Below are 18,751 nucleotides of genomic sequence, written 5' to 3'. Positions count from 1 at the left end.
CGGTTTACCTTGACTTTAGCCTGTAAGGTTAGGTTTAGAACATGGTGTTATCTGTTCTGACATACAGTGTGAAAGCATTGGTAAATTTGGCAGTAAAAATCCATTGTTTTGTTCTTGTTTGAGCTTGTGTGTAAAAGAAGTTCAAGCATTTTAAATTTGTGTTAATTGTATGCATTTTGTGTTAAAGCAACAAGAAATGTGTTAATAGTATAGCTTACACAGGCGGATGTAGTGCTAACTGTGTTAAGAGTTTTGGAAAATTTAAGGTGCAGTGTGGAGAAAAAATCTCTGGTGGCCGAGGCACTCCTTAATTAAAATGTCTTTATTGAAAAAATGACATGTCCTAACTGGACAACTTTAAAATGCCCACGCGTAGCGGCATGGGGCCTTCTTCAGGGCATAATGAAGCAGATAGAAAACAGGTCCACACTGCACCTTAGATGTTCTACCTTGGACCGAAGAGCACCCAAATCAAACTCAGAAGGAATTGAGCACGCCATCCATCCTGAATCAAAACAGTTTTGGAAAATTGTTAAAAGTATTGAAAAATCTGTCATAGCAATCGTAAAAAACTGTAAACTGATTTCTTAATTTGCTGGTGTTTTTTTCTATTTGCATGTGTTTTCTTAAGTTGCGGCGCATTGAGCTCTATCGACCACCAATTACCATTAATTAAGTGCTTTAAACCTATTCTATTAGACATTAACTATTTATAGTAAGTGTTCCTAAATGTTTACAAATACACTATTAATTGATAACTTAATGTTTTCATGAAGCATTAAATTAACCCCTTTACAGGTTTTAAATCAGATTGATCTCATTGTTTATACGTATATATTTGTATGTTGTAACATTTACAGGTTAAAATTTTTGTATGTTTGGATAGATGTTGAAACACAAAAATACATATACATTGAGTCAAAGCATCATGACCATCTTCCTAATATACTGTTGGTCCTTCGAGTGCTGCTAAAACAGCACCGACCTGCAGATGCCTGGACCCCAGAAGGTGTCCTGTAGTTTCTGCCACCAAGACGTTTGCAGCAGATCCTTCAAGTCCTGTAAGTTGCGAGGTGGAGCTGTGGATCGAACTTGTTGGTCCAGCACATCCTAATGACGCTCAAATGGACTGAGATCTGGGGAATTTTTTAAGTTAAATTTAATTTAAGTTGTTAATACATAAATTATTTACACTTTAGATGCTGTCAATGAACCAATATTGTGTTTTTGTGACTATGCAAATGTAAATAAATGTACATGTGGTAGAACCACATTTTATGTAAAATGCATACAAGTATTTGAGATCACCTTGTTAAAATGCATCAGTTTGGGTTAAGATACACAGGATAAAAAATAAAATTCTTTACATATGAGCTAATTTAACAATGATACTTTGTAAACTACATTAATGCAGAACTCTGTATTTGTACTTATGCTGCGTTCACGCCATGTCGTAATTACCAATATTTTCAAGATGACAACACATGACGTTTTACTCGGATCTGAGCACGTCCTCAGTCTGGGAATTATGCACTTCTAATGAAACATACAATCCAATGCCTAAATGAATCTGCAGCAGTCAGGTGATATAAGTTGGAGCTCTGAGAACAATCCCAGCTTACAAGTTCAACCTCTACAAGGATGTGAATGCTTTTTACGGTTGAAATCTCATATCTCTATAGCCTATTAATGTTTTAACAATGTGCAGACTACAATTTATAAACAATTTATTGAGTTGATTGATTTAAAAAAAACAATTAATTTGTCTGCTGTGGAAAATATGTTGTCAGTAAGCTATTTGTTTGAGTACCCTTTTCTCTCAATGTCAGTTGTGAGACTAAATCCCCCAAAAGTATGATCTGACAAGCCATTCTGGAGCCAAACCATGATTCGCTGATGATGGCAACTCGAGAATGTGCACAGCAAGAGTCGCCACACAACAGCACTGGCTCCATTCTGGACTAAAACACCCACTCAGATTACATAACATAAAATGTGTTTTAAAGGTTATTTCATGTAGACTTTAACTGGTAGAATAGTTTGCTCGCTCCTCACACAACACAAGGATTTCAATCAAAGAACTGACTTCCTACATTCTGAGCTATATATTTTCAGTGGTTTGCTGTAGTTAGTTTGAAGTCATTTCACATTGGTTCAGCTTCAGCTTTCTGGCATATGGCAACATAATTCATGCTGGACCCAATGATATGAGAACACTACACTACTACTGCTGCTTACTTAACTTCATTTCAACTTCAACTTCAAAGTAACTTCATTTTCAGGAGGACAGCATTTGCTTTGAACAACAGCAGCAGTTGTACAGGAAACATGAGATCGATAAATTGACTAAACACAGTATTTAATAAAACAGAAGAAAACAACTGATGGCAAAAGGTCTGTCTGTACAATCCATAAAGTCATTCAGTAATTCAGACGTAAAACACCAAAGTAGACCTGGTTTAATCAGGTGTTAATTTAATATCTGTATGGCTATTCAAGTCAAAATAACGAGCATCGGGTAGAACAGATTGGCCATGCTTACATGTACAAGTCTTATTTTGATGCATCACTTGGCTTTGTTCATTTTTAAGTTTTGGGAATGACTTCAACGTTTTTTCTACAATTTTATTTTATGGTCAGTACAAGTTGCTGACCATAAATCGAAATATTATGTGAACCGTCTTTTTTGCAACCAGTGCAATGTACAAGGTACAATGTCTAAGTGCAGTTTGACAGCAGGATTTTGTTTCTATTAATCAATAAACATTAAACTACACATTATAGTATAGGAACAATAGTGACAGGGAATCTTTTAATAGCAATATTTTTTATATTAGATTTCATAACCTCAAATATTTTATTGGCACTGTTATTCGGCCAGTACAGTTCAGTGGGCGCCACTTAATAGGTGTCATTTAACTACTTTGTACTTATAATAGAAATAAATAATTATCCAATACAGCATACCTGGGTGGTATTCCAGAAAGCAAGGTTAACTTACCGTCAAACATATACCCTGAACTCTGAGTTGGTTAACCCAAAGCTTGCTTACTCGAGGTATGAAGGTCTGGAGTAAGTTCAGTCAACCCGGAGTGTGAAGATCAGAGTTAACGGTGAACACACACAGACATTCTTAACCGAACGCCGAATACAGGAGTCACAGACGCGAAGAAGCATGCCACACTTCACACTTCATTTAATCTTATCGCTACATGTTTTTTTATTACTCTGAACTTTATTGTATATTTATATTGTTTGATGCTAATTTTAAATGCAAAAAAAAAAGAGATTGATTGAAAACGGGTCTTAGATTGCAAAGGTAGTATGGCTGTATAAGATTATTTTTATGTTTAGCCATTTTTCTTCCACATTTCTTGAAAAGTGAGATGTCTCACAGATGTATTGTTATTAAATACATTATATAGAATAAAGAATAAAATATACATTGCTTTATGCTAACAGTGCTTTATAATAAATCTATGTATATATCTATTAGGGCTGTTGACATTAATGCATTATCATGCGATTAATTCAAAATCCTTAACGCGATAAAACATTTAAACAAATAAATTACTGAAGCATGCAAAATTGCACCATTAATGTAATTTACATCAGGCAGTGATGATCTTAGCAGTCGAGAGCATCTAGAATGGCGCAAATCCCTGTAACCCTGGTGGGTGGAAATGACAATATGGACTTATTTAGTGTCTTTTTGGAGTCTCCAAGTGTTTTTGGAGAGACACCTAAACATACCTTGAAAAAAGCTTGCAGAAAATAAAGTTTTGTGAGAATTGTCCTTCAAACTGATGGTTTACTTTGCTGGATACAGCAAATGATGACAAAACGTATTAAACAAGATAAACAAAATAAATGGTGTATGCTTAATTGCATAAGTGTGCTATATAATTTTCAATATATTTACATCCCTTATATCTGTTTAATATAATATTGTGTGGAATCTGTCACGCCCACTGAAGTGAACTAACCCTGGACCATGAGCTGCTCCAGAGCAGGTTCAGTTCAGAGAGTAAGTTGCAATGGCTACTTTCCCTGAAAGTTACCTCAGGTTTTGGAACCGAAAGTTGAGGTAATCCGCTTACCGTAAATTACATAACCGGCTTTCTGGAATACCATCACCATCTCAGTGCATGTGGAAGTACATGAAGGTACATTTTAACAACATGTACTGTATTATTTACACAACAGGAACACTGTATCAAATGCTTGTTGTAGAGTTAACACACCAGGAGTAGACGACTCATGGTCAAGCATTCTGGAGAGTTCGGCACATTGTGAACTGAGGGCTGATGCTAAGAACAGTTGAAGAAGTGCATCAGACAGAAAGCACTCAAAGTTGCAACTCAATCAGCTTCCTATCGTGTGCCTCAGTGGTCCTCAACATTTTGGACTTTTTCACATTAATATTCAAAGGCTCCATGACTAGTTAGTTGTTCATAATTTACTGGATAAGGATTCTTAAAAATGTTTGACTCAATATTTCAACCCAACATATTTTAGAGTCTGGAACAACTGGAAATGTAGTTTGTTTTCATTTTAATTTCCCCTTGAAGTTTGCTGGTGTACATGAATTCGAACAGTGGTCAAGGACTGTGTCTCAGTAAACATCGGGACACATGACTGCTTACGGTGACATGGCTACATATTTGCTTTGCAAAAACCACTGGAATTTTTAAACAACAGGCAGCGCCAAATTTTCAATTAGCCTACACTTTAACTAGATTAAGTTCACTACCTGTCTAGCCATGTTTGTTCACGCTGACATATAATAACAGTTTGTCTTTTCAAATCTTCTATCGCATGCCATGATGACTATCGAGTGCTAATTTGTTTTGTGCTTCAGGATTTCTGTTAAGGAAACATAGTGAGCATCAATTGTGGGACTTTTAGAGAGCAAACAGTTCAACCACATGAAGGATTCTGCGATTGAGAGCCCTTAAAATGAGCCCTGACTACTGAACTAGGAAGTTGAATGAGACACACATAGTAAGGTTACAGAACAGTGACAGAAGAGTATTTATGATTAACTTTAATGGCATAATACAACACTTATAATAAGCAGATTAAAACGATTTCCATTGAATTATTTAGACTTGTGTTAATTGGGTTACATCTGAAAAGTGCTATTTGCTAAATGTCAAGGAAATACCTGAGTGTGAACATTTCTGAAAGCAAAAGAATCCTTTTTGAAAAGTATTTATTTTGATTTGTCCTCACCAGTAGTCCATCTGTCGCCGATACCAAAAAGAAAATAATTTAAATGCATGAATTTTATTTTCATGAAGAATGGTAATCTCCAACCACAACTGTAACAAACACAGCAACATCTAGACTGCTCGCACACACTTCACCACTTGGTTTCCGCCAAACCACTGCCTGTACAGGAGAGTTTCGAACTATGGTTGGGATAATTCAAGAAGCCACAACAGCAACGGACCTCATTCACAAAACACGAGCAGAACCAATTTGTGAATCGCTCATAAAACGATATCGCAAACTGCTGCATCTATTCAGTGCATCAATTTACGCAAGAATGGTTATACAAACCACACACACACAGAGTTCTCCTTGTGATTCATGAATGACAGCCTGAGAGTAGAGTTGTCAAAAGTACCGACTTCGGTATCAAGTTGGAACTGAAATTTAAAATAAGTGACGATACCAGTATTTCCCCTTTAGCATTTTGAGCGTTGTTGAACGGATTCTTAAACACCTCTGATTGGCCATTGTGCTCACACGCTCAACATATGTCTGTGATTGGCCATTGTGTTCACACGCTCAACATCTGTCTCTGATTGGCTAAAGGTTCAAAAGATGTCTATTTACAACGTTTTGGAATTGTTGATTATTGTAGCCAATCAGAGACAGATGTTGAGCGCGTGAACACAATGGCCAATCAGAGGTGTTTAAGTGCAACAGTGCTCAAAACGCTAAATGCTGGTATCCACACATTTTTGTAATTTCATTTTTTTAAAGTCGGTACTTTTGACAACACTACCTGAGCGTCTGATGACATAAATGATAACGGACTACTTTGTAAGTTCTTGATCAGTTAAACAATGTTCTGTTTTACTGCCTCTAACATAAAACAACCAATTTAATTGTGAGTGAAGATGTCTATCACAAAAGCAAGATTTACAACATGCATTATGCTGAAATTTTAGTGATATTTCTTTCAGTGCAGATGACGAACCTTTAGAAGTGGCGTTTTGTAATTTCAAGAAACATAACTAATTGTTTTAAATCATCCACTTTCACTAATTAAGTCTTAAAACACCTTTTCTTTTTCCTTTTCCTTTTCTTACGACAGAGCTTATAATGGAGGCTTTTACACGACAACATTGGAGTGACTGTTACATTAGGAAGTCTGACAATAAAAACATGATTAACAAGTCCAACTCTTTCTCCACCTCCACCCATGAATGAAATCCACCATGTACGGTTCGCTGTGAAGTCCTACAGTTGCTGGGTACTGATGTTAACTACAGTCATATTACAAGTCCATAGCTATGCCAATTATTAGAGCTAGATATCAAGACAAGCCTCTTTTGATCGCTGAGGTCTTTTACAGGCGGGAAGTTGGATGGCTTCTGGTTTTGGATGATGTGTCTATGTTTGCCCACCAACTAAAAAATAAATAACGCAGAAGTGACATTTTAAAAGCAAAAGGTGCTCTTAATGTGATTTGCATTTGTTAATGTATACATCTATCATAGCACAACTGAAACTTGTTAAAAATATTCACAAATCGATTCATACTGAATTCAGTGCAAAAGAAATACATGTAAGGCATGACGCAGGAGATCCGAAATAATTGGCAGTATGTGCATGTTCGCCATGTTAACGTTTCATTTTACATAAACATTGAATTTTTGTAGTGGTATTCAGAAAGTTAACAACAACAAATCGCTTGATTCGCGAAGGAGCGCTCAAGACACTAGGATCGCAGAGAGCAAACGGTAAGGAAACGCTGGAAAAGACGCACTGGCTTGAATCGTACAATTTCAGATACCACAAAAGAAATTGCTCAAATTAACATCATGATGGTTACAAAATGGTAAAAGGTACAGTAAAACCTGGACATACCAGTCGGTAAAATACATCTAATGATTTAATGACTTCAGAGAAAAACAGGAAAGTGAGACCGTAGTCAGGGTAGCGCCATATTTATTTATTTTTTGTTAATAAAGTGGCTGTGAAGGATAAAAGTACAACATACCGATGGTTCATCTGATGGAACATCTTTCCCAAAGAATTTCAGCAGACAAAAACTTTTTGAAAGTTGCGAGATTTAAGTGACATCATCTAGGATCTTTATACAGTGAATGCCATTGTAAAGACTTTAAGTCTGGCCTCGCTTTCATCTGCGTAAAATTCAATATGGCGTTTCTCCTGACTACGGCCTGTGATGATTGCTCGGACCAGGAATCACCCATCAAAGAAAACTTTGTCATTATTTACTCCCCTCATGTTATTCCAAACCCATGTTGTTTTCTCCCATGGAACACAACATCATTGTGCTGCTTTTTACACACAAACACACGAAAGCATACAGTGACCAGGCACACAAAATGTGTAGCACAAACTCTACATTTATGACACTTATATGGTGATTCTTCATCCTTTATGAAGCTTGACGGCCACTTGTCAGTTAATGAGCGACAGCAGCATGAACGTTCTGTGAAACATCTTTTAAACTCTACAAAAGAACGTCATACATGATTGGAGCAACATGAGGGTGTGTAAATGACAACAGATTTTTAGTTTTTGGGTGAACTATCCCTTTATTAAAGGATGTGATTTGCTTACAGCAAAGTGGATATAAAAATATAGGCATTTGAGACCCTGAACGACTGTTTTCTTTACTTTTCCATTCCAGGGAAAGCAAAGGCTGCGAGAGATGTGACATGAAAACTTTGACCAAGACCATATTGTTAGCCACTTACTGTTACGCGTCTCAGTTTTGATTTGTTTCTTTACATATAAGCGGAACATTAAATAAGAAGGTTGTTAAATGCAGGCCATCTAAATGACATATGCAGCTGAAGAGCGTCGGATCTTGTTTTGGGGATGGAAGAGCATCATAGTAGGGTTTCTTTATGATGTCGCATTATATGTTGGTTCTTTTCTGACGGTCGCCTGAAACCCTTCTTGCAATAGTCACACCTGTGCGGATACTCTTTAGTGTGGATGGATATGACATGCCGTTTGAAACCTGAAGCGTCCGTAGTGTTGTACTCGCAATATTGGCATTGATAGACCTTGCGACCGCTGTGAGTCTTCATGTGCTTTTTGAGTTCGTTCTGATGCCTAAAGCCGCGCTTGCAACGCTTGCATTTAAACGGCAAGTCCTTGGTGTGAACGGACAAAATGTGGCGGCTTAATGTGAAAGGGTCCGATGTCTTAAAATCACAGTGCCGGCACTGGTGTACTTTGTTCCCCTTGTGCGTTTCAGCGTGTTTTTTCAGTTCGGAGGGTCTGTGAAAGCCCTTCTCGCACACATCACACTTGTGTGGAAAGTCTTTCGTGTGCACCGAGATGACATGACGCTTCAAGTCACTGGAATTGGTGCTTTTGTGCTCGCAGTGCGGACACTGGTGAGTCTTATGACCCTGGAAGATCTCAGTGTGCCTCTGGAGCTCCTTGTCGTCGGCGAACGCCTGTGGGCAGTGGCCACACTTGAAGGGCAGTTCAGTCCCGTGTTTGCTCTTTATGTGAGTCTTTAAGTTGGACTGATCAGCACAGCGGAAGTCGCAGTGCTGGCAGTGGTAGGGCTTCTCGCCTGTGTGGGTCCGCATGTGCTTCTTAAGCTCAGAAGGGTGGCGGAAGCCCTTGGCACACTCCACGCACACATGTGCAAAGTTTTTGCTGTGCACAGCCAGCAAATGGCGGTTCAGGAGTCCCTGTTCGGCGGTCTCGTACTCGCAGTACTTGCACTTGTGCAGCTTGGGCTCCTTGTCACGCAGTATGAGTTTGTTGGAGCTGAGCGGGCTGGCCTCGTGATAGCGCCGCGTGTACTCCGTGTACTCGGGGATCTTCTCGTTCTTGATGATGAGCTTGTGGCTTTCCAGATGGTTGTGGAAACTCACCTTCTTGTTGGTGGTGAAGTCACAGTCGGTGCACTGGTACTTCTTCTTGAACATGTGGTCCGGGTGATTCTTCATGTGGCGTTTGAGGAAACCCCGTGATTTGAACTTCTTGCCGCAGATGTGGCAGGGGTAGACGGTCAGGGGCTGCCCATCAGGACCAATGATTACAGCTAAAACAGAGGAGCACATGCTGAAAATAGGCAGGTCAACATTTTACTTCTGTAGCGCACTTTAGTGGCGAGACAAAGGAAGGACTACTTCCCTTTTGAAACACTGCCACCAACATCCTTTTTTAGAAAGGACTTTTGAGCGCAGTATAGAGGTCAAGTTCACCCTCGAGAACATCTCAACGTCCCAATGGTGATGCTTATTGTTCAATCTATCATTATTTGGTATAGTTGCTCGATTACATGAAGGTTAACAGGCACTAATGCTCAGACACCCAGCGTAGCAATATTGCATACAAGCTTGCAGTTACTTTTTACTAAATATAGGTCAGCTACATATAACAGAACCTCACATTTTGAAATTTATTATAATACGTTTGAAAGGAAAAATGTTCTCCTAAATTCCAAGTATTTTACTGCAATTTTTCGTTTCTGTGTTAGATGAACACACTTCAGTATCTAGTTGATAACAATATCACAATATAGTTCTGAAAATAAGGTTGTTACAATGCCAACATTTTAGATGACATTAATACCAATACCACTGATACAAATTTCAGCATCACAGCAAAAACTAATACTAGCCTAAGTTAAAAGTCCTCAAGCTTATTGAAGACAAGTAAACAGTAAGAACAAAGGACAAATAAATACAATAGGACAAAGATACAAATGAAACAGAGTGCTTTACTGTTAGATAGACCTACCTGAAAAAAACTTGAAGAAACATTACAGAACTGAATGATCAAAATGTAAAACAAAAAATAAAACACTAGTCATCGCTGTGTGAATACAATACACTGATTCTTATTAAAGCTTCAAAGGTTCTTCGGTCAAGATCAGCGAGTGATTTTCTGTTTGTCTTTTGTTGTTTTATTATTATTATTAATGACACAGAGAGCAGCAGGTTTATTAGGCTGCCGTTACTTTCAGTCCGAGTGCACAGATCTTTTATACTGACAAACACTCAACTGTTTACGTTACACTTAAGACAAAACCAACTGTGTTTACTAGGATCCTCGCCAAGAAGGGCATTTTGACATAATTCTGTATGTATTTGACCATTTAAGCGCAATAAAAAGAACTCAATTCAGTACTTGCGTGTAAATATTAGAATTTTTTTAACCACTGGCTTCATAAAAAAAACAAAAAAAAAAACATTTCAAATGGCAATAAAGGGAAGAGGGGAGACAACAACAACCAATAAAACACAGACCGGCAACACACTCGTTATACAGACAAATGAATATTAAAATATGAGCGGAGGGGGAAAAACAAAGGGTTGAGGGCACATTGATGTGTTTTGGGGTTTGGGGTTTCGTGACCCTTTAAAAACAGTTTGTGGCACTAGCAGAAGATCATACCTGTCTGGCACTGGCGCGTCTCTCCCCTCCTCTTCTTCTTGATCTTTTGCTTGAGAGCTCGGCTTGAGCTGATGCTGTCAGAGATCTGCAGGTAGGGAGTGCCTGCGCTGTTCTTACTTTCTAGACTGCTTCCTGTAGGAAAGCCATGACTGGTAAGGTGTTTGCATCGGACATTTACACCCTATAAATGCACTAAAAGGAAAGGAGAATGTTTTTTATAAATGTTAAGTTTTAAGGTAACAGTTAGCCAAAAATTACAATTCTGTCATCGGTTTTTGCAGGGTTTTCCAATCAAGGGTTCGAGAGCCCTTAGGCGTGAGTTGAATAAAAGCCAATAATTAATTAAAAATAAATAAATAAATAAAGGCTGCACAGTTAATCGGACTAAAACTGAAATCACCATATGGCTTAGTGCAAATATCAGGGATTTGGCTGACAAAAATGTTCTGGAGACCCTGAGCTATCGTACGACTTCAGAAGACTTAAATATGGTCACAATACTAGGGTAGGACGGTAGTGCTGCACCGAATTCAGACAGAATTTTCATTTTTGGGTGGACTATTAATTTAAAACAATTTGTATCTCTGCCTGCAACAAAAAAAGTGTAGGACCATAAGCAGTTGCCCAGGCCGCAGGAACAAAGCTCTTGTTAACTGGTGCGTCCTCCAGTTGCGCTTCTGCTATCCCAGCAGCCTCTTCCTCCCCAACAATGACCTCCATATACACCTGGTCAGTCATCTCCGAACAGTCTACAGTCAGGAAAGAGTATAACATAAGCACAGTTTTTGACATGCTGTAGGCACATGTAAAGGTCCTTGCATACTGAGTCAGAGATTTTCGTATTCATTTGGTGAATGTGAATTGTCAAAACACGTCTCAAAATGCTCGCTACGAATGAGGAAAAAATGCAGAAAATTTAACCCGATCCTAATTTTTTTATGATAGACGAAAGTTTCGGAGGCAGTGTGTAAATGTGATTGACACAACTTGAGGCCATATTTATTTTTTAAAGGAATAAGCCGAATTTTTGGGACTTTAGCTTATTCACCATATCCCCCAGAGTTAGATAAGTCCATACATACCCTTTTCATCTCCGTGAGGAGTGATTTGCTCGCGGCACTTGAGAAGCCCTGTGGTGAGGAGCAGATTTCGTAGAATTGGAGTAAATCACTCCGCAGAAGTAGCAGAGCTTCGCCTTCTGAGAATATAGTTCCCAGTATGTTTACGGTTAGATGGCTGTGTCTCATGTGACCTTGTTATTTGCACACGCTGTGACTATACAAATCACAACATGTAAATAGGAAAATGTTGGTGTTATTTTGTCACTTATTGGGAGCAGTATGCTAGCTGGAGCCATTTACCTCCAGTCTTTGTGCTAAGCTAGGCTAGCGGTGTGTGCGTCAGACAGAGTTACGGCACGCACGGAGATGAGAAGGGTATGTATGGACTTATCTAACTCTGGGGGATACGGTGAATAAGCTAAAGTCCCAAAAAGTCGGCATGTACCTTTAACGTGTGAAAATTTCGGATGAGGATTTCGGACTCAGTGTGCAAGGACCTTAACTCTTCTTAAAAAGAGCCCGAACTCACTGATATCCTCATCTCCATGGCAGACGTCCTTCACAGCCATGTAGACCATCTTCTCTCTGGGCAGCCGGCCTGAGACCACTGGCTCCAGCACCGCGTGCCCATTGGGGAAATCACTTTCTGCTACCACCTCTGTGCTGCCTACAACACCATACAAACATATTCATCTTGCAGGGCATGAATGGAGAATCAACATGTCCTTGATATTAACTCATAAGAGGTTACTCTACACTAGGGCTACACAATTCATCAAATTTCCAATCGCGATTACGGTTGCCACGCTTACGTAATCGAAATACATTACTGCAATTCCACTGTGGTACAGCGTTGCCATTTGGAAACATTGATATTTTCTCAATTTACAGTAAAACTATCTAAGACAAAGTTGATTTGAGAATAAAAATATCTAATTTACTTATCAAAGATGAGGCAAAAATGTTTAGAAATGACGTTAATAGAGCAATTTCTGGAGCACTTGAACAGGTGTCTTCCGTGAGAGGGTGACAGTGGGGAAGAGTATGGAGGGACATTCAAATGTCATGTGACTTAAAAACAGCATATCATTGACTACCTTAAAGGGATAGCTCACCCAAAAATGAAAATTAGCTCATGATTTACTCACCCTCAATTCATCCTATGTGTATATGACATTCTTCATTCTTCGACGAATACACCTAGGATGGCTTGAGGGTTAGTAAATCATTAGCTAATTTTCATTTTTTGGTGAATTAACCCTTTAAGGCCTGACCTTTTAATTCCCATAGTGCGATATATTGTATTGTTTTCTGAATAACAAGGACATTTTTTCTGAAAAAAAAAAAAAAAAACTGAGTATGAGTCGTAACAATCAGCTTGTGGTAAATATCTGAAATGTGTTCCTTACCAATTTCCACATCTTCATCTCCATCGGCCTTAAAGATGTAAACTTTGATGACCTCAGAGCTGAACTCGTCCTCTTTCGAGCCGTCGTCATCTTGGCCCACATCTGCACTGATCTTTAAAGAGGCGTCTCCAATGTCTAGCTTTTCCCCAACCTCATCCACTGCAATGAAGCCAAATATCAAACATTGCTGTGGATCCAATCAATCCAATAGCGCTGGGACAATAAATCAATGCATCGCGTTTCGAGGATCAATTCCAATATTTTCCAAATGCATCGCCAATGCCATTCTCTCGAATCGATTCTGAGCTTAGTTTTTAACAGCAGATCTAGGCTAGTTTCTAGCCGCACACAAATGCTCACGAAGAAGAGCGCTCGTGCGTTCAGCTGAGGCTGAGAATGTACTTGCACCACAGAATGCTTTTATGACGCGAGATTCATGTAAACAGCCCACTGCAAACACCCTTGTACTTTGCTTCAACCTTTTCGAACTTTATGAATAGGGTTGGGTATCGTTTAGGGGTTTTTCGATACCGGTGCCAAATCGATACTTTTAAAACGGTACCGGTGCCTAAACGGATACTTTAAAAAAAAAAAAAAGAGAAAAAAGAGAGCCTCAAAACGATGGTGAATGACATTAAAGAACGGGTTTTTATTGAAAAAATAAAATAAAATAAAAAAAATTCTTAAAACTGAATATATTACAATTTTAGAGTAAAGATATAATTAAGTTGTCTAAATACAAAGCAAAAAATTTACATTACAAATTCACAATAAAACCTAAGCCACCTAACCCAAATACAATAATTTAACACTAAATAACACTACAGTACTAATAACACCAAAGTAGTCAAAACCAGCTTTAAATTTCAGCAATTCTTTTCATATTTTTTGCCTTCTCTGGCCAAATACACACCTCTCCTGACTTACTGCATGTCCTGCACAAGGTGAACGTTATTTTAGAACGCATCACCTTAAAGCTACACTGTGTAATTTTTTAAGTTGATTCTTAGACTTAAGAATCAACTTAAACTTGCACAACGTTCTTGAATGAATAATTTATTAGATGTATGCCGGTCTGTTATTGTAGGGACATCGACTTTACATTTTCACACTAAACATGATGCGGAACAAAACGAACTATGATTGGTTGCGTTACATGTCAGTCAATCTTTGGCTGATATTTGTATTCTTAAATACATGTAGGTGAATGTGTTTTGTCATTTAAGAAACCTTTATAATGATCATGTCATGATTCATGTTAGTTGATCTATAACGCACAATGGGCGGGCGCTATGTTAGTACTACAGATTTAGGCCTACAACACGTCAATTCATCCACTTCTCCCGAAATACATTAAAGTAAGTGTGAGAAGAATAGATTCAATTTTATAGTTGCCTACACAATGTGTATCTAAACACGTCATCAATTTATAATTGAAAGGATTGTTAATGCATCTTCCATGGACATCAATGTGTATTTTACAAACTATAAATGTTGTTTGGCTCAGCGCCAGCCAACACAAAGTTGATGATCATGCGATCTGAACGTTCTAATCACACCAGTGTGAACAATCGTACGTGACGAACTAGTGATCACATGTGGTGATGATGTTTCTTGCGTCCGTTTCGGAGAACCAGAGGGCAGATATTTCGACAGCTGAGGCATTTAAGTGGCACCGAAATCTGAGTTTTGATTCGGCCTGGTTACATACCGGTTACTTAGGTACCGGTTCCATATCAGTGCCTGGTTTCAGTACCCAACCCTATTTCTGAATGATTACTTTATAGAGGGTTCAAGTGGTGTGTGTAAGGCAGTGGAAGCCAGCAGAGTACGGCTGTTTCTAAAGCACGCAGTGCCATCTGAGGTTAAAAACTAAGCTCAGAATCGATTCGAGAAAGAGTCGCGATGCATTCGGAAAATCTTAGAATAAATCCAGAATAGTTTCTCGATTCACGATGCATCGATTTATTGTCCCGGCCCTACAATCCAAGCTGGCATGTAAAAGCAAACTCACAGGAAATCATGAGGTAGTCCTCTGAAGTGCTCTTCACATCCTCCTCATCGTCCACTTTAAGAGAGACATCAGACGGCATGGTGTCATGTGACTGTATGACCGTCTCCGAGTCCGACACCATGACCTCTGCAGACACCAGGTCGTGCTCCAGCGGACTCTGATCGTGAGGTGACATGAGGTCCGCCACGAACACCTGATCAGGCTCCGTCTCCAGAGCCTCTTGGATGGCCACCTCGGCCCCCAGGATCGACTCGGACAGGATCACTCCCTCGGTGGTGATGACGTCCTCGTGACAGATGTCAGGCCCTTCCACCACTTCAGCTTCCAGGTCAGTCTCCAGCATGATGCCCTCGTCCGAGATCATCACGGCCTCCGGCACCGACACCACGATGTGATCGCCGTCGATGTGGGCCATGCCACCCATCCCTGCAACTGACCACAACAAACATGTTTACAAAACTGAATAAGTATTTAATGTGGGGGTTCATAAATATTGTTCATTTGTTTTTGTTTTTCATTAAAGGGATAGTTCACCCCCAAAAATGCAAAGTCTTATTAGTTTGGAAAGGCATAAGAGTGATTCCTGTGAGGTTATTGTTTTATTCATGTGGACTTCATTGTCATGGGATTATAATGATTACAACAACTTTGCAGTTTTAGTTTTTTTTTTACTATAATAATAATGTATTATAATTAAGATTTAAAAAATAAAATAAAATAAATAAACTGTTTATAAGGGGGAATTTAGACATTACAGCAGCATAAGAAAAAAACAAATACTACACTTCAAAACTACAAGAAAAAAACATTATTGCAACCATGCATTCCGAAGAAATTACTAGGGACACCAAAAAACATTATAACAGATATATCATTAAATATAAATGAAAAAAAAAGATTAATAAATAAATAAATATCCTAAATATAAGTAAATATATTATCCTAAAATAAAATAAATAGTTATCGCTCTAGGTGTAAACACTCACTATTTATTCACATACATCAAAATACAAACCAAAAACCAAATGAGGTTGAAAGACTTTAATTACAGTAAGAACTCTATAAAACGATCAGTCAATGGCATAACCTAAAATAAGCCAAACATCAGGCAATTAATTGACTCATTATTTAAATTACGGTTCCTTACCAAAATCTGGCATTATCATTGTATGGGGCATTTTCAAATCCTTGTGAAGCTCCAGGATCCCTCCACCGTGATCCATTATCTGGGATTTTTCCACAATACTGTAAAAGTGAAAACATTACAAAAAAAAGGACTGCTATATGAGGAAGGTGATGAAAATATAAATTAATCACATGAAATTATGGCTGCCCCCGACTAAAGATTTTTCTAGTCGACTAGTAGTCATTCAATTAAGCCATTAGTTGACTAATCACACGTTTATAATAATTGAATTACTTAAATATATATATTGGGGTGGGGGGTGTAATATAGCCTATTCTGCACTGGAGCGCACACATAAAGCTTGCCGTAAAGCACCGGCAAAAGTAATGATAATGAATTTGTCAAAAAAAAAATAGCAAGGAGACATTTGAGTTATTTATTAATAAACTAGTGTTTTCCGAGTCAGTGTCGGCTGCAAAGAAGGTAGCCTATAGTGGACGCGCCTTTTGATACTTAAGTGTTTTTTAAATGGTAAGCCATATTTGAGGTTGATGGATGAAATGCGAACGTTTGGACAACAAGGACCCGCCGTTAAGGTTCTGTCCCTGTTTCTACAACTAACCGACTAATACAATTCTGGTTGACTAAGCCTCTTCTAGTCGAATATTAGGGGACAGCCCCACACAAAATGACAGAAAATTAAATCCAACACACTCAATTCATATGAATAGTCATTAAACAACTCATTTTTCAAAAAGGTTTTCTTTTCAAATCACAAGCAAGTGGCACTGTGAGTGAAAACTGCTATTTAACAAACCTTCACATTTGACAGTGGTTCCCTTCACATAAAAGTGTCGCAAATATTAAGAAAAACTGTGAATCTGGCATCTGGGAGGAAAGTGTCTGAAAGAAACAGAAGAGAATGAAATGAAATGCATATAACATTTATATAATTATAATACATTTTTTTATTTTTATTTTATAACTTATAACGACAAATTCTTGTTTGTGTTTCCAAATATAAAAAGTGTAGAAAACAAAATATCCTAAAACTAAGAACAAAGAATTCAAGCACAGTAGCAAAATAAAATGATTTATAAACATATAAACTGTGTCTATCATTCAGAAAGTTCACATTGCAGTAATTTCTTTAAGATTATAATAACAACAACCTTAATAACATTTTTATATACAAAACGCAGAAAATAATTATTTAACTTGATATCAAGAAAGTGGTTGCTTATAATAAATTAATCAAACGGTTAATATTACATTAGACTTCATTAGTAATTACAATGCGATAAGCATAACAATTATGTGAGGGGGTTTCCAACATGACGTCATATCTCTATTTGTGGGAGGGAATTGAGTACTATATGTTTGCGGTCACTAAAAAGAGTGCCAGAAGTATAACGCCTTATTTTTAAAAGATTGCCATGTCTGAAAAAGTGCGAATCGTTGTCAGCGCTACGCTCATGACAGTGATCATGATTATTATTATTTTATTTTTACGGTCTATGTTATGATGGCGTAACCTGAACCCACTATGACAAAGGTGGACTCATTAATATTAATTCCGTCACGTGACTCTGATACACTCGTGAGGTGAGCCTTCGCCATAGTGGGCTTAGTAATTGAGCGTACTCGTCCATGTGACAGTTCAATCGAAACAAAGTTTGGATTGTTGCATTGACTCGGTACAGTTAAAAAACCTTTACAAAATACAACGTTTCGAAATTCACTTTAATATTCCAGGAGAATTCGGTTCTTTACGTAGTTAACAGTTTGCGCAAAATGCAGCCGCGTTACTGCGCCATCTTGCCCTCCGCCATTACACCACATGCTAAACGGCTAATAGCATTAGCTAACGAATATGTCAACATGTATTTGAGTACAACACAACCCGAAGTATCACAAAAACGTGCAACCCAGACGCATTTTCTGTATTTACTTCATATATGATTGATTAATGCGTCAAATGCGAGACGCACGACCGTCATTTTCGCTAGTTTTGCGTAGGGTCCGGCTAGCAGGAGCGCGCGCTGGGCGCTTCCTCGCGCTTGAACACAACACCAGGCCCACGCAGGCCGACTGGGCCGACGGCCACCGTTTCATACACACGCTGCACAAATCCAGAACGCTTTACCTACTCCGCGACTGCCTTCAGAGCGTGGATGAGTTTCCGATCCCCTCGAAATTGTCGTAATTTATTATAGTTAATTTTCCAACGGTAGCACTACTGCGGCCTGTACATTTGAGGATCCTCGAACGCTCTTTCCCAGGCCTGAGGCCTGAGCCAATCACGCTCCTCGATTCGTCGCCTCCGCCAATCAGATTGCTCGTTTCTAAGCCTCGGCCAATCAGAATGTTCGTTGACAACAGCAACGGGTGGGGCAGAGCGAACGCGCGGCACACTTTACGTCACCTCATACGACAACATTGCGCTATCTACTTAAATAAGTTACGGTGCAAGTGGCGTTATGGTGTAATGAATTAAAGATCTACT

The 18,751-nt window shown here is 38.6% G+C and overlaps 1 protein-coding gene across 2 annotated transcripts; it reads right to left on the bottom strand.

Annotated features, from left to right (window-relative positions):
* Nucleotides 1–5,038: 5,038 nt before the first annotated feature.
* On the bottom strand, nt 5,039–18,597 carry znf711 (zinc finger protein 711). Of its 2 annotated transcripts, none has more exons than XM_081382775.1 (9): nt 18,392–18,597; nt 17,063–17,148; nt 16,267–16,364; nt 15,120–15,551; nt 13,106–13,264; nt 12,226–12,363; nt 11,247–11,384; nt 10,636–10,767; nt 5,039–9,277 (listed from the first exon to the last, which is right to left on the bottom strand). In XM_081382775.1, exons 3-9 carry the CDS (start codon nt 16,340–16,342, stop codon nt 8,100–8,102), a joined length of 2,253 nt encoding a protein of 750 aa, XP_081238901.1. In that variant the 5' UTR covers nt 16,343–16,364; nt 17,063–17,148; nt 18,392–18,597; the 3' UTR covers nt 5,039–8,099. The 2 variants fall into 2 exon arrangements, with proteins under 2 accessions (XP_081238901.1, XP_081238902.1); XM_081382776.1 differs by having other exon boundaries at nt 18,396–18,531.
* Nucleotides 18,598–18,751: the final 154 nt, after the last annotated feature.

The sequence above is a fragment of the Scardinius erythrophthalmus genome, assembly GCF_964197995.2.
Source record: "Scardinius erythrophthalmus genome assembly, chromosome: 13".
Classification (NCBI taxonomy): domain Eukaryota; kingdom Metazoa; phylum Chordata; class Actinopteri; order Cypriniformes; family Leuciscidae; genus Scardinius; species Scardinius erythrophthalmus.
This window is presented reverse-complemented; position numbering and strand designations above follow the sequence as displayed.